The sequence below is a fragment of the Colletes gigas genome, unplaced genomic scaffold (assembly GCF_013123115.1).
Source record: "Colletes gigas isolate AHSC1104 unplaced genomic scaffold, ASM1312311v1 Colletes_gigas_Sc00089, whole genome shotgun sequence".
Classification (NCBI taxonomy): domain Eukaryota; kingdom Metazoa; phylum Arthropoda; class Insecta; order Hymenoptera; family Colletidae; genus Colletes; species Colletes gigas.
This window is the reverse complement of record NW_025106717.1, coordinates 43,701-60,153: the sequence shown is the minus strand read 5'-3', so window position 1 is coordinate 60,153 and position 16,453 is coordinate 43,701. Positions and strand designations below refer to the sequence as shown.

At 38.0% G+C, this 16,453-nt stretch overlaps 1 protein-coding gene across 5 annotated transcripts in view; it reads right to left on the bottom strand.

Moving 5' to 3' along the window:
* LOC122404006 (neprilysin-2) overlaps window positions 1–16,453 on the bottom strand; it is a 49,835-nt gene that overhangs the window by 16,548 nt on the left and 16,834 nt on the right. The window contains exons 1-2 of one of the 5 annotated variants that reach the window (XM_043407851.1): window positions 12,314–12,814; window positions 1,140–1,332 (exon numbers count right to left, since the gene is read on the bottom strand). The exons of 1 other annotated variant lie outside the window; for it this stretch is intronic. In XM_043407851.1, coding sequence (XP_043263786.1) covers window positions 1,140–1,222 — 83 coding nt within the window. In that variant the 5' untranslated portion in view covers window positions 1,223–1,332; window positions 12,314–12,814. Of the gene's footprint in view, window positions 1–1,139; window positions 1,333–12,313; window positions 12,815–16,453 lie in introns of those variants that run through there. 3 more of the 5 variants (XM_043407853.1, XM_043407850.1, XM_043407852.1) reach the window with 3 other exon arrangements.

The window sequence follows — 16,453 nt, the reverse complement described above, 5'->3', positions numbered from 1 at the left end:
GCGAAAGTATCAGAATCCACTTAACGATACGAATGTTTTAAGTTATGAAATTATGGACTATCCTAGAGGTTCTCGAAGATTGAAGGTTTGGGTCACAATTTTTGGCTTCTCGATCACCCGGATAGTCTTTCCCATAAATATTTTTGCCAGCTCAAGAAGATAATTGATTTTTTTGGTCACTATAGCCTCTCAACCCCTTCTATTCGCCACTGGTTTGTTGTACAATCGTGGTGACTGATAATACGCCGCTGAAACGATAGCAATGTCGCTGCAACTCGATAAACAGCTCATCGTAGAATAAATCTTTCCGTATGTGACTCTCGATTCTTATCGTTTGGACCGTCGATACGAAAACTGATTTCCCCTCACGATCGAATTTCCGTACCATTACCCGTGTCGCGAAGTCGAGCGTGACCGCCCCGCGACGTGAGAACTCGGCAACGATCACCCTGACACACTTTGCTCGCAGCACGAACCGAGCGAAACAATCGGCGAATGCAACCGTGAAAGATCGCGGATACGAAACAGCGATCGCTCGATCGATAGGAGCCACGCGAATCCTCCCTCTGTGGCGAAATTTTCCATGTTTTGAACCGTCCATTTTGGAGGAAAGGGTAAGACACCTTCAATTACGGATAATTAATTTTGTAAAAATTAAGAAAGAAACGTGAATTGAAGTATACTTTAATTCTTTCATTACGTATGAAAATAATAGATAAAAATAGGTATTTCACGATTTCCGAAAGTCTACTATTACGACGTCGACCGATTCTACTTCCGGTTGTAGGAAATGCTAAGGAACGGCGACTCTTTGGATATTAATAAAATAATAAATTTGCTATGTTGTAATGGAAGTTGTGAAAATGAAAAATCGTGTTTCTACGAAATGCATCAAAACTAAGAAAATAAAAATTTTCCTAAAATTAAGACTAGGAATTGTTGTATTACTGGGTTCTGTTAAATATTCGACAGGGACGACTTTGTTTCATATTTTTTAAGAAAAAAACAAAATTTACACACACGTAAAAATGATAATCTATTCTACAACCCTGAGTATTGCAAAATAAATTAGGATGTGCTTCAAAAAATTCAAAAACCATAGTCACCACTATACAATATCCTGTAATTGGGCCTCTTACCCTATTTCTGGATCGAATACTATTTTCATGTATCCGGCAAGGATCTTTTGTCGACCACAGCCTTGAATTTTGACCATGACCATAATCTTCCTCGCATGCAAGTTAGGTTTAATCGTGGGTCGAGATGGTTCCTTTAGCAGTTAAGATCTCCAAACGTGATTGCATTCGAAGCTCCCGTCAATTCGTGAGGTGCCTATTGATCAAATTTTATAGTTTCAAAGTCAATTCCAACAACTTCGTTGCTTAATTTATCATTATACACGAATTATTACTATTCGAAAAATGCATACGAACGAATTTAGATTTTTATCTTGATTTATTACGTCACAGTTTCGGATTTAAATCAAAAATTTTTACGAAAGAATAAAGTAAGCGGTAAAAAAAAAATGGTAACTGGATTTGTCCTTATTTAACTTGTACGCAATGTTTGTTCCACAAACTGGACGAGGCAGTAAAAACTATCTTAACACAATATGTAAAGTTTCGAGCGGAAAATCACGTCGCATAATCCAATGATTAAAAGTTGGGGAACGCACACAGTGGTAATTTACTGGGATGAAGTAGTTAAAAAGTTATCTCATTTCAACTTGTTCGAACCGATATCGGTTGACTTCAATTAAATGTAGCCTTGGGTCCGAGCAAAATCGTCCCCGTGTTCGCTGCTTCCATATGATTTTAACGAACGTGGCTTATTTTCACGAAAATATTGATATCTAGTTTTCGCGAATGGCAACCAATTCCAACTATCGTTCGACGTTGGTCTTTGCGAATAACGTCGATGAAACGCAACCATCTGTCGAAAACAAATCGAGAAAAAGACGAAGAACGAACGCGTGTACGCGTGGGTTGACATTCGTTTGAAAAGTTGTGATAAACATAGCTTTTTAGTCGGGGCGGCATCAGCCGCCATTGAAGCGGTAAGGTCTCCCCTAACTCTGCGCCATTTGCCCTGGGGACGACGAAATTAGGGCCTCGGTCGATTCCAAATTTGTCGCATCACTGACCAGGCAATTATACTTCGTTGCAAAACCTCGGACAGATTGCTTGAACGATGTAAACAGTCTGCAAAATCAGTGAGTAGCGATATGAGTGAAAACGCGTAGGTCATGCTTAATTCGTGGAGTGCCCACGTTCGTACCAACTTTTAGTAATATCGAATCAATGTTCAACAAAATGGAGATCGAATAAATACTTCGTAATACAGGTAAAACAATTTCCAATGTGAATTTTTGAGTGTATAATCTTCTATAAACACGATAAATCTGATCTTATTTGACGTCTTTGTTGCGCAAGTAACAAGGTTTAAGCATATAAATAAAAGAAGAGACTCGTGGCTAAGAAGTGCGCTTTAAAATTAAAAGACGAACTTAAAATTCGCTTTCCGTTGAAGGAGAAACGCGAAACCGTGTCGGATTAAAATGGCACAAAACGACCGTGGACTGCATGTTAATAAATGCATGGCCCTTGCACGTGTTCGCGAGATAGCTCGACTTTATCTTTCGATCTCATTGTTTGTTCTTTTCGTCTCGAGATCTTGAAATATTCGAGCATTCGATCAAAGAAGTTTTATGTTAAGGAAACATACTCCTACCAAAGTTACGCAAAATATAAAAGATCAATTAATATTGCACACTGTACTTATTTGAAATGGATCGAATTGACCTCGGCTCGTTTCGTTTTCCTAAGCATTTCTTCGTGACTTCACCCGTACCTCGGTATCCCGATCACGATCTTCCTATTTCGACTTCGTTCGAGTGAATTGTAATCGTCAATTATCGCGAATTACGCGATCGCCTCATTTCCGCAAATTATGCGATTCGTCTCGTTTCGCTCGTCATATCAACGCGTTGATTCTCCAGTTTCTGGCCGTATCGCTTCACAAGACGTTTCCTCAATTTTTCAGTTCTACGCAGAACGACGGGTAATCTTGTAATCGCGAACGTTCTCGGAAAGTCAAGTGTTCTTATTGAACAAACTGAACGTGGGCGTCCAATTGTTTTTTTTTTTTTCGATAATGAAGACTCAAATTTTGCGAAGCGGTACCGCGGTCGTCTCGATTAATCTCGATTGGATTAATTGGCAGCGATCCGAGCCTCTCGATTTACCTCTTTTAACGGGAATTTTTAATACCAGGGGACCTCGTTCCCGTCGACGAGCGTCTTCAGGGTGGACGCGATAAGGAAACGCGAGAGACCGTCGCCGCGCGGAATATAAATTCGTTTGACCACCTTTCAGGAGTTTCTAGTTCCGCCCGGCATAATTTCATACGGTTTCAAGGCGACTGCAAATGTTTATCGCGGAAGCGCCGTGGCACAAAGAAACATGAAAAGACAGAACGTACTTAAGGTGACTCGAAATCGAGGATCTGGAATCATTGCAACGATGGTCTCGGTTCGTAAAACAGTTTCGAGGAATGCTCAAACGAAATCGATAGTATTCTGTATTCTCTGTTCAAGCAATAGAATGTCCTAATAGCCTTCGGATTACGAAGGCTACACTGCATCGGATTTCAACATATCGCGTGTGCTTGAGATACGATTGCTTCATCTTTCTATCGAAACAACCGATCGAGATACAAAATGTGACATTTTTACAAAATTCTAAACTTCTTCGGTTTTGCAAAACTTCCTGTTAGATCGAGGACTGTCTTTATTATTAATACATTATTTAAATGGCGTAAATTTCTTTCTATGGACGATGAAAAATACCCAACGTGTATATCTTCTTCAGGAAGTGACGCGTAAGAAATTGTTTATCTTTCATTCGTTATTGCAAATTTTTATCTAGATAGGAATGTTATCCATCTCTTGTGGATATTCATCGATAACAAGTAAACATTGTTAGTTTGAAGTAATACAAATAAATGTTTGTAGGAGGAAAACAATTAATATTGATCGATGTAGATTGCTTCTCAGTCAACTTTTCGCACAATAATCCAGCTGTAGTATGGGTATTAATATTCCGTCGTAAACTATAACGTAAAGAACAATTATCGTTAATATTTCGTGACGTTAATGGATAGAGGTGTGTATATGGGCAAGTTCAGTTCTGCTCGAACGATTAAAGGCATTGGTCTCGAGCACCGCCGTGTGGAGCAGTCACTTCCTGTAGAAAGTAACGGGTCTTTTATGGAGAGGCCAAAGAAGTGTGGGGTTTGATAAGACAATGATCTGTCGGCGAATGCAACCGGCTATGCACCAGAAGACAGGCAGAGGAAGATCGTCGTTGCCTTTCAGTCACAACGACATCGAGAAGACAAGCATAATAAAAAGGGAATCATTGTATGCAGATCACTTTTAAATTAAACAAACAGTATACATCGTTTGTTCCCCATTGTAATTTTAAGAAAATTGACTCCTTTGTACACGTTTGCTACAAGCAAATCTGAGATAAATCGTTTGTTTCAAAATCAAGCAAACATTTTAATCAAATCATTACAACGAAAACTATGCGTATTGTTAGGTATAATTAGGTTTTTATCGATACTGTTTTGTCACCAAATAAGATACTGACTATAATTAAGTAACAGACTGGCGAAACCATATACTACAAAGGCAACCTTCGATCATCAAACAAGAAGTTTGTTTGCGTTTGAACGGACGGAAATCGATTTCGAAATTTGACGTCCACCGGGGATCGTACACAAATATTTATATGGTGCATCAGCACACACGCGTATCGTTGTTTTATAATTCCTCGATTCGCGAAGAGTCGCCAATCCCGCTTGCAACATCGCCACGCGACTTTCATAACTCGTGCGAGCGCAAAGAGCAACATACGCGGTCTCTGCCTCCCTTTATTGTATGATCGCGAGATTTCTCCGGGTTGGTCAGTCCGAGGAAGTCGAGCACAACTCGCTTTCACTTCACCTGTTATGAAATTACTGAAAAAATTTGGGAAAAAGACAAGACATCCTGCTTGCAAGGAAAAGGATAACTTCTGGAGATACTTGGAGGAATTTTGGTACTTGTTGCAACTTGTACTTTCCTCCCTCGACTTCTTCCAGCATGCCAATAGAATAACAATCGATTTATCGACCAGCGCGTGTTCAATTATCTGCGTCATCTTCGTTGCAACGTACATCGAGCGTACGCAGAAAACACGTTGGCGGAATTGCCGATGGAGGAAACGCAAGACTAACCTGCACCACATTTATTAGATAGCAACGAATTTAATTAAACCGTCGACTATGAAATTATCGACTAACAGCAGACGATGCCGATGTTGTTCGTGAACGTACAATAACCTACCGTTACAAGTATTGTAACAGAAATGCAGCTCCTGTGTAAAAGCTGTTAATAATGGGTCGCTGGGAAAGTGGTTTTACTTTTTTAATTAATAAAAAGAAAACAGCCACGGTCACAGCATCTTTAAACCTTCGATCGCTTAATTTATTTAAATCTAACGAACTTTGGTAAACACGACAGGTTTATTAGGCTCGGCTGCTATTTCTTAACTCTAGAGTCGCTGTATATTTTTCAAGAGTTTTATTACGCATAGTTTGTAATACATTTTACTAGTGAGTTTGACCTTTATTTTTCGAAACTGCGGCTCCGAAAATGACTCGACTGTGTCGAATTTGTAAACCCAGCAACCTAGTTAATGCTATCTCTCCTTTCGATCGTTTGTTTTTCGAACGTTTGATTCTTCGTTTTTAGAAGTCAAGGTCACGGTTTATATTTAACGAAATCTCTTGTGCAAACTTTTTTCGATGTCTCTCGATGTTCTGAAGACACTCCGCGAGAAAGAAAATCTGCATCAAGGGTTGATTTCGTTCTCTCAATTTTAACGAAACATTGTTTTGAAGTACTCTGCATGCGATATTTAAAAATTTTCTGAATTATCCGATTTCCAATGTTTCTTCGTGAATATATATTGTATCATTATTAATTGTCGATCGTTAGCACGTTTGCAGCAATATTTTCAGCCCAATGTCATGCCCATCCATTGTTTCTGTTTCATCAAGACAAACGATCGTCGCGAACAAATATTATCAAAAATGTTATTACGCAATCAACGATATTTTGATAAATTGCTGAAAGTATTGGCAAATTTTGCTTTTCAAAGTTCTTCCTTGTAACATTGGTCGACCCAATTGTTTCCCACAGTGTTAATGTAAACCTCAAAACAATATTTTACAGCGATACGGAATCGATTTCGCGGTTAAATCTGCATCAATCACGACTGAACGATAAAAGGGCGCTTTAAACCGCTTTTCGTTTTCTCGATCGCGCAAATTTTTCATAGAATAAATTCACTGTCCACTGATACCCGTACGCGAAGGTAAAAAATAATGGGTCATTAGTTGTGCAATCGACGTAAAACGATATAAGTCAGTCGCTATTATTTCCTAAGAATGATTTAGGAGCCTCCGCGCGGACAACTTGAAAAAACCAAGATAGCGTATCGGAAATTGACGTTAAGGAAACGATAACATGCATTAACTAAAATGAAATTTCGAACGCGTAGTAAAAACCACGAAGAGAAACGCAGTCCAAGTTAAATAAACGTACAAAACATTGCAAACGATCGTTTTAACGAGCAGCCATCTAATTACAAAAAATTGACGATTGAAGTAAGAATAAGAGCAAACAGACGGAAATAAATAACTCGCATAATAATAACTTTATATCGGATTTTATTTGTACTAATCGATAAAACAAATTTTTAAAAAACTAATATTAAACTTCGGAAGGAAAAGGATCTACAGAGATGATCGTCGAAAAAAATGATGCGACCAAGAGGCAAAGATTGAAAGTGGAAAATACGATAGCGATATCTGATGTTCTGTGACTCGAGGAGTGGCACCAGAAGTTCATTACTGAACAATAGCTGCTCGATCAAAGGATCGATCCGTGCTGAAGCGTTTACAAGCCAACAGATACGAAGTATAATACGCTCAAGCATGAAAGTGGCTTCGAAGGACTTTCACCGTTCAGAGTTTAAGGACTGATCGTTCGATACCGTCTTACAACTTGCGTGCACACACGCGTACATTCGTTTCCTCTTCTCGAAATACGTGTCGCGTTTACGAATTCGGGCGCGAAACGTTTTTGACGCAATCGCTCGTAAAACACTGTCGGTCGAGAAAATACAAAAACTACCTCGCGGTTGCGAAGCAACGTTAAACGCTATGGTGAACGGCCAATGCGGAAATTTCGACGAAAGCGTGTCAACGCGTCGCGAAAAACAAAATAACCGCGGAGAAAGAGATTTCTATATACGTAGAAATCGAAGGTACGAATCGTCGAAATATAGTTCGTGTTCTTGTGAATATTTCGTGAGATAGTATCGACTTTTCCCCCTCGTCGAAAATATTTATTTATTTACTTATTACACTGGTACAAATTAATAAATATTGTACAAGAGAGAACAATGATATTTTTATTGATAGATAAACAGTATATAGTATACAGGGTGTTCGGCCACCTCTAGCAAAAATTTTAATGAGCGATAGTAGAGGCCAAAATAAGACGAAAATCAAGAATACTAATTTGTTGATGGAAGCTTCGTTAAAAAGTTATTAACAATTAAATTCAAAAATTTCAAATCGTTCTGGAAAAATTATTTTCGGTTGCGGGGGTCAACTACAATCATTTTTGGTGAGTACACATACCTCCGAAATCCTATCTACTTTCGAGAAAAAAAATCGAGTAGGTGCTGAAATTTTTCGGCGAAAAAAATTTTTTCAAATCGTTTAAAAAAAATTATTTTCGGTTGCGGGGATCAATTACAATCATTTTTTATCATTACACATACCTCCGAAATCGTACGCACTTTCGAGAAAAAAATTCCTTACTGAAAATCTAATTAGGTGCCTAAATTTTTCAACGGAGAAAAAAAATTGCAAATCGTTATGGAAAAATTATTTTCGGTTGCGGGGGTCAATTACAATCAGTTTTTGTCATTAGACATACCCACGAAATCCTGCCCACTTTCGAGAAAAAAAATAGAGAAGGTGTGAAATTATTCGAGAAAATTAAAAAATTGCAAATCGTTGTGGAAAAATTATTTTCGGTTGTAGGGTTCAATTACAGTCATTTTTTGTGAATAGACATACCCCCGAAATCTTGCGCATTTTCGAGAAAAAAATTCAGTAAGAGCGGCACTTTAATAACTTTTTAACGAAGCTTCCACCAACAAATTAGTATTCTTGATTTTCGTCTTATTTTGGCCTCTACTATCGCTCATTAAAATTTTTGCTAGAGGTGGCCGAACACCCTGTATAATATATAAATACGCATAAAATAGAATTGATGTTAAGATTTATAATTTAATTAATAATTTTACTAGTCTCAGCCTTGGTTGAAAAGTGCAGTTAATCCCACTCATATTCGTACACTATAATGGAGATAAACGAAAAGAAACTATTAAAGTTGCTTACGAATTCTTTTCATTTATTTTTACCAAGTGTTGTTTATTACAACTGTACTATTTATATTTACGAAGTAGTTCCCTTTTTGTTTAACTTCACTGTTAAACAATACTATTTCACGTTATACTGTTATTTGTATAACTATACCACTGTTTATACAAACAGTACATTTTTGTTTAACTATACCTGTCTGTATAAAGAGTAAAGAAATCCAATATAATACGTGTTTTTCTGCCCCCAAAAGTTGGTAACCCATCATCCTGTACTACACGCGGCCCAATGATGCTGCACTTCGGTGATCCGACGAAAATCAGTGTATCCAACGTGACACAACCCTTTTATTAATTTTACTTTTAATTTATTTAAACATAAACCCTCAAACATCACAATGTATACAAAAATAGACTTATATCAGCTTCAAAAACAATTCAATTTATAAGAAACAAGCTTCCTTTCATTTATAGTGAATCACCATTACAGTGTACGAATGACGAGTGGGAGTAACTGTATACGGGCAATCAAAATGAAAGTACAAGCGCGGAAAATATTTCTTCTTGCAACGAGGAGCATTACTTTTCGTTAAGATTCGTGGAACAGCAGGTCATTACGTTTGTGGGAAAAAACAACATATGACAAGTTGATATAACTATCGTTGCACCTTGTGCCGACTCATTGCATAACTTGTTGCATCTGTGAACTCAAGAAGTTCGTTACACGTTTTTTCACTGATTATGCAAACGTTCGACGATCTTTCGGACGTGTTTGCAGGAAGGAAATCACGCGGACGAATCCCAGGTTTTCGATTCTATAAACACTTTTCTCTCTTCGCGAGAAATCGTTAGTAACGCGATGCTAATTCATTTCGTCGACTAGGAAGAACATTCGAGTTAGCGAAGATCTGGTTTGTCGCTGCCTTGACTTATTGGCACGCGCGTGGAAAGGAGCAGTCTAATGAAAAAAATGATCAGGAAACTTTTAGGGGAAAAGATAGCATACCTCATTGATATAAAAAAAATTGTAGCAATCGTGGAAGCTATTTTTCAGCTATAAAACCAATGTTTCTCGTTTGATAAAATTACAATTTATTTAAAATTCTTTTTTATTTTCAGTGATGTATAGTTTTCCTAGATAAAAAGATAAATGAGAAAAAAACACTTGAAGTTCAACTTTTTGTGTAATACATTTTGAAAGTACTGCGGAGAGTCCGACATTTTATGAATTATAGTAACGCATAACTAGTTTTCCTCCTTAACTCCTTACGTCAATGGTCTAATTCATCATTGGGCTCTGTCATAAATTATTTGACAACGAAATAAAACATTCTTAAAAGCATGTTGACGGTTATAAGTCACTAATTGCAATGTAAGACAAAGTTCACCACAGACTGAAGGACAGAGCTACCAGTAAAACTGCCAAAAACAATGTAGAATGAACCAATCTCGGAATAAATAGCATGTATACGCCTAATAATACCTTTGAATATTCATGCAGTGCTGCGTTTTGTACGTTCGCGTGCTATTTTATAGCTCATAATTAATCCTGAACGTGCTGGGCATGTCGTTGAGAAATTTTGCAAGTAACGCGCGAACGTGTTAGTACCAACGCTGGGTGTTAAATGGTTAAAGGTACCGTTCCCGATTATTGACCCCGTTATTTGAAAGTTTCCCAATGTCGTACAGTAGTCACCGCGGGAAAGTGTTCGCTAATGTTTCCTACCGCTGGAAATTCTATTTTGCCATTATCACCAACCGTTCGGAGATAGTTCAAGCAAGTAGAAACTAGCAGAACAGCTTTAAACAAGCTTTTTATTTTGTATTCTAACTGATATCTTTACTCTATTTTTATATACACTTAAACTTTAACCCTTTCCATACTATGAACCATTTTTAGTCAATGAAGTTAGATATAGATTAGATATTAGTGAAATAAGTTGAAAACGTCAAATAAAATTTTGTCTTATAATGGTAGACTTTTATCAGTTATCCTTTGTTGACATCGAACTTTTTCCACCACCTTCTTCGATAAGTGCGATTTTTTAAACCCTGCCTTGTTTTCGAGACAAAGGCAAACAATAGTCATCGCGTCTGCAGTTTTCTATCAAAACTATTGGCAATCCCCATCAAACTGTACTTGAAACTGATATATTTTCCAATATTTTTTCAATATTCTTTGTAACTATTCTGTATTGAAAAGATCAAGAGATAAATTCTATGTTCCTTCCATTAAAACTGTTCGTCGCTGTCGATTCTAGTTTGCAGCGTAATATTATAATTATACAGGGGGCAAGGGACCAATTTGCTCTAGAAAAATAATTTCGATAGAATACCCATTTCAAAGGTATAAGTATAAGAAAGAAACTTGTTGAGGAAAGTGTGTTGTTTATACAAACTCGTGTTATTCGAACACATAAAGCACGAGTTTAATAATTTGCGCGTGTTCGAAGCTCTCAAAACGTGTGAATTCGAACGATTTGCATGATCTTGGAATTTACCGAGCGGAATTGAACGATCCCTACGTGCGATTGACGGGCAAATTTTTAAGAGCTTTCGAGAATGTTGCGGTTCAACAACTGCAATAGCACGGCGTAACATCAACGCCTGGGCGGCGTGCTTTATCACCCGAGAATCCCGACTCGCATTGAAATCACGGGATTTCTCTCGAAGAGGAAGAACAGATTCTTTGTTTATATAATCCACCGAGAGCAAGTCGAGTTTGCTCGGTCGTCGCGTAACGCGGTCGCGACGACGTTAACTGTAAAAACATGGAAACCGAGGAGAAACAACTACCGGTGTGGACGATTTCAGGGGGCATTATCCTTCTGGTTATCCGTTTGACTAACAGTCGTTCTACGAGTCGCGATTTATCAATCGTTATCTTCGATCAGACATCGCGTTTCTTCGCGTTTTACGTCGCTCGAAGTGGACTCCCAGATAAGGAGTTCTTTTCCAAGAGAAAGCAACAAGATTAAACCGATAAACGCGCGTTACCGATGGTGTGTACAGGCTCGTGCGCAATGAAGCGTGTAGCTCACCATGTTAAATATGATCTCTGATCCAGGTTCATAATCATACTTCCGTCAAACAATATCACACGACGTACGTTAGTTAAGCTATAGACACACTCGATGGGTCCAATTATGTGGCTCAATTCTTGCTAATCGCTTCTTGCAGCTACCTCATGTGTCTTATTTAACTTGTTGAGCTATAGATTTGTCGCACGATGCGTCTGACAGATTTGGAAAATTATCCGATAATCGATACGATGTTATTTATAAACGTATATAATCTTGAATTGTAAATTAACTATTAGTCGATTGCAAATCGAGGTCCATTGGGATTCTGCCGAAAGGTGGTGGTTAAAATTTGTCGAAGAAAAATTGAATTTTTGCGAAATTCTTATAATTCTGGATCTTCGTCAGAGGACGCGCGATCTGCCTCGTACGCACATAATAATTCTTGCAAATAATAATAAACACTCGTACTGATAACGTTCGAGACAGTCGATCGCAAGATCCTTATCAACAATAAGACACCTCCATCCGAGTGTATTATTTTTCGTCTGAATTTCAAACTACGGTGTTTACAAGTTCACGTGCTTGCATAACTGTTAAATGACAATGTATTAAAAAGAAAGATATTCGAGGTATAATCCTGCGACCGCGCATCCAATTAAAAGGAACCCCAAAGACAAATAATAAAAGATGCGTCACGAAAGTGAGCTATATTCCGTCATGTAAACAAAATGTAAATTTAGCTAGTGCGTTATCCCTTCGACGATTAAACAAATTATTGAAACTCACTTAATGACCGTCTGCTTCATGCTGTTCGTCATTCTCGAACCCTCGTTTTCACTCGAAAGTTTTTTTCCGCACTATTCTTCGATTCTGTTCGAAAAAAACTTGTTCACTGACACATTACCACGTACACTTCCGTCCGCCAGTTACAGCCCTCCGCGCCACTTCTGATTCCCTTTTCAAGCGGGCACGATTCACGCGGTACCCGGAAACGGTGTTCGTGATCCGTTTCGAAATCTTCTCGTCTCCGTGGTCGGTTTCTGGGTCGAGATTCGTCCTCGGTTGCGGGCAGGACTACGGTTTCCTCTCCACCGGGGTCCGGATGTGAATCGGTTTGGACTGTTAGCGCCGGACTGAAGGAGCACGCGCGTCTCTCCTCGTATTTAAACGCCCTCTCCCTACCTCTGTCGCCCTCTCTTTCTCGTTCCCATTCTGCCGCGTCGCGTTTCCATGCTCTCCTCTTCGTTTTTCCGCGCGCTCGGAAATGTTCCGGCCGATCCGGCGAAAATCTCGGCGGCTCGATCGCCGGAACGTTCACCCATCCGACCACCCGCGCGACGCGTCGCACAGTGGACCAGAAATGCATTCGCGACGCGACAAAAATAATTGATTTCGCCGTGAACCGTTCGCGTACGATCCTCGAGACGCGCCGATTCGTCGATACACGATCGTACGCTGACCAACGCGACGCTTTCAACGCGTTCGCCGCCATGACGATGATCATTTTCTTTAACACTTTGACTTTTCACCGAGGAAACCATTAATTCGTGAAAATTGTCTGAAAACAAAGCCTCGATTTCCTGGGCAATCTCGGGAGTTTGGTCTGCCAGTCAAAGTATTAAATGATAATTGTAAACTTTTAAATAATTTAATTGAGAATGCTGTAGAATAACAACTACATACGCCACTGGATTATTGAATATTTTCTATTCACTCTATAATTTGAAAAATACGGAAAACCGATGTGACAGTCAACGTGATAAAATATAATCCAATGGCGAACAATGTACGTATTGTTTATAGTCTCGGTCCTGTCGAAAGTAAAAATCCTTGGGGAGATTTAATTTTCGAGTACTTTTTCCAGTATATTTACATACATATATTTATCCGTAACATCGTTGATGCACGCCCACGCCATTGAACAACCCCCATGTTTCACAGTGACTTACAGATTATGTTTATCCATCACAGTATTGGACTTTCTCCGCGTCAATACGCTTCCATCTAATTTAAAAATATTGAATTTACTTTCCTTTAATATTTATAGTTTTTCATAAAGGAGACTCTTTTATAGCTTCGATCGAAAATGAAAGATAAACATTTCTGTTTTTAAAGGTGAAAATTAAAATTTAGATATATTAAAAATCAGAGATTTTTTTTCACATAAAATTTACGATTAAACAGAAACAAGCAACGAGTTATGGAATGACCAGTTAACATTGTTTTTCTATTAAATGTTGACGTTTTGGTGTTCGCGAAACGGTACCACGTGTTTTAAAAAAAAATTAATTCTTTTTATCAATGTATCTACGTCTTCTTTTAAACGTATCATTTTTCTTGTTTCTGTGGAAACTATTACTTTCGTGTCAACTCAACACACGTTTCCTTGCGATATAATGGCGTAATGGATGATATTGGTATGGCTGACAAATGGACTTTGAAATATTTTTGATTGTCGTAAAATAATTGTATATTTGTTGCCCGTGACATAGTAGCAATATGTAAACTGGCTCTTGAATAAAAATGAATTTCACAAAAAAATATATGTATCTCCATAATTCTCTACAAATACAATTTAAAATGTTGCTTGTTCGAGCCGACATACAATGTAAATTAAATATACATTAAAACATAGGATTACGGATATTTGCAAACATTGATTCAATCCAATCAATTAGTTATTAACGAAATAATGAAGTTGGCTATGGTTTGCTGACGAACCCAGAGGATTTTCAAAGGGTTAAGAGATTTTGATATTTTATTTATTTGAAATTGGTTGGAAGATGTACATATCTTAACATGTTAAATCCACTTCGATGGTAGACTGGGGATACGAAAACAATGAAGAAAGTTCATATACACATATGCACTATTTAACCTCGTTCCCGAGTTATAGCCATTTTTGTACTCCAGTAAAGTGCAGTTGCTTACCTTCACAGGAAGTGCTCGAAATGGCTACCTTCGACCCAAATACAAGCCCGTGGACGTCGTATCATAGACTTTCTCAATCTTTCAAACGTTCCAGGTGTAGTTTTCCTTCTTTTTGTATCAAGAGTGACTAATATTTTTCCCCAAAAAAGGCATCGAATCTCACATAGAAAGGTATTATACCAAATAGGGTCTAAAATACATACTTTTATTTTGTTAAGACAAGCTCTGTAGAAATTAAATAAGAAAACCAGAACTTGCTATATCTAAGTAGTAAAATACTTCGTAGGCTCGCACTTTCTTTTTACGACATCTACACGCCCGCAGGGGGCATAAAATCCATAAATCGAATGAAACGAATCTTCTTTGTTAATTTCACGTAATTTATTCGCGTTGAATATTTTGTTTCCGTTCGACTCCTTTCTCTGCATCGTTCCCAAAGTGTTTCTGTAAGATTGAGGCGGAAGATCGAGCCGAGCATGTCATTACCTTAACGCGATGGTCGTTTAAAAATTCCTTCGACTCGCGAGAAGTTGTGGTTCGTATCGTTGTACGTTCGATGAATCCAATCTTCCGGCAAATTATTGGTAGCGAACGGAAGTAACGTCTATTCAAAATATCAACAGAGATACGCTGATTCATGATTCTCTTTGCCCGACAAATCGAACCAGGACTATTCTTAGTCATTCCAATTTGCGCCATCGTAGAACCAATATTCGCTATCTCATTTAACAGTTGGTTTCAGACACTTTTCATTAACTTCCTCGACCGATTCGACGTCGAACGGACGAACTTCCCGTCCGTACCGAAATGATTAAATTTCGATTCGTCAGCGAGAATAATTCCCGTCCGTCGTTCTCGAGTCCATTTAATGTAGTCCTTCGCTTGACCGTGCTTTACAATTTTAGTTTATGCAATCACAGTCAGGTTACGTCGAACAACAGAAACGCTGAATTTTAGCTCCGTGTACGACGAGTCTTTAAATGATCTTGTTCAAATTCTATCGAGAAGGATGCTGTACGCTTTTTCTGAAACGTGAAATTCATTTGTTTCCGCGCTATCAAGGTATCTAAAGATCACACTTTCGCACTATTGTTCGACGTCACTATCGGACACAGATACCGTGTGAGTCAGTGATTTCCGAATCATCGAAAAGATTATTCTCTTCCTCTGCACAGGGAACGCGACGTTGAGATTACTATGCATCGCGGAAGCATTTATTTTGTCCCGTTGAACACCGATGCGTAATGCGCGGGTGGCTGCACGCCACATTTGAAAAACAATACGAGAATCGCAACGAGCACGATAGCTTCGCCGTAATTGTCCGGTATTTTCAAATAGTAGTTTATTTTACAATTTTAGTTGTCTCATTAACCCGAATCGCAAGATACGAAATCGTACGATACGAAATTCTTATAAACGAAACGAATGTACTTGATCGAAAAGCAAATCAACATCGATGTATCGTCATGTTATTAAATATACAATCTTTGTACATTGTATTACACAATGTTGACGATCGTATGCTTGTGAATAGATATGAATCAGATTCACGTTAGATACGAGTAATTTTGATTGAATACAAGACATATACGAGCCGTAATTTGCTATGATATATGCAATGATATATCTAAACGTGTGTGACATTGCATTATAAATGACATTAATAACAAACATTAACAAACTTGTGTTATTGCCTGCAATTGTCCAAGATCATATCTAATCGCAAGCATTTATGATATATCAATCCACATGTAATTATGTATTGCTTGTATTTCCAACATAATATTTTATTAGTGTTTTGATTAGTCATGTAAAATACAATTATATCTAGCTTTTGAGAATAATATTATCATCTAGGATCTGATATGGCCACCTACTGATACGCGCATTGTTTGGTACGATTATGTATTGTCTTCTACCGCCAATTGTTTATATCTAATCATATACATTTTTTAGCGAATCTTGTTAATTGTATTGTTATCGTACAAAGCGTTG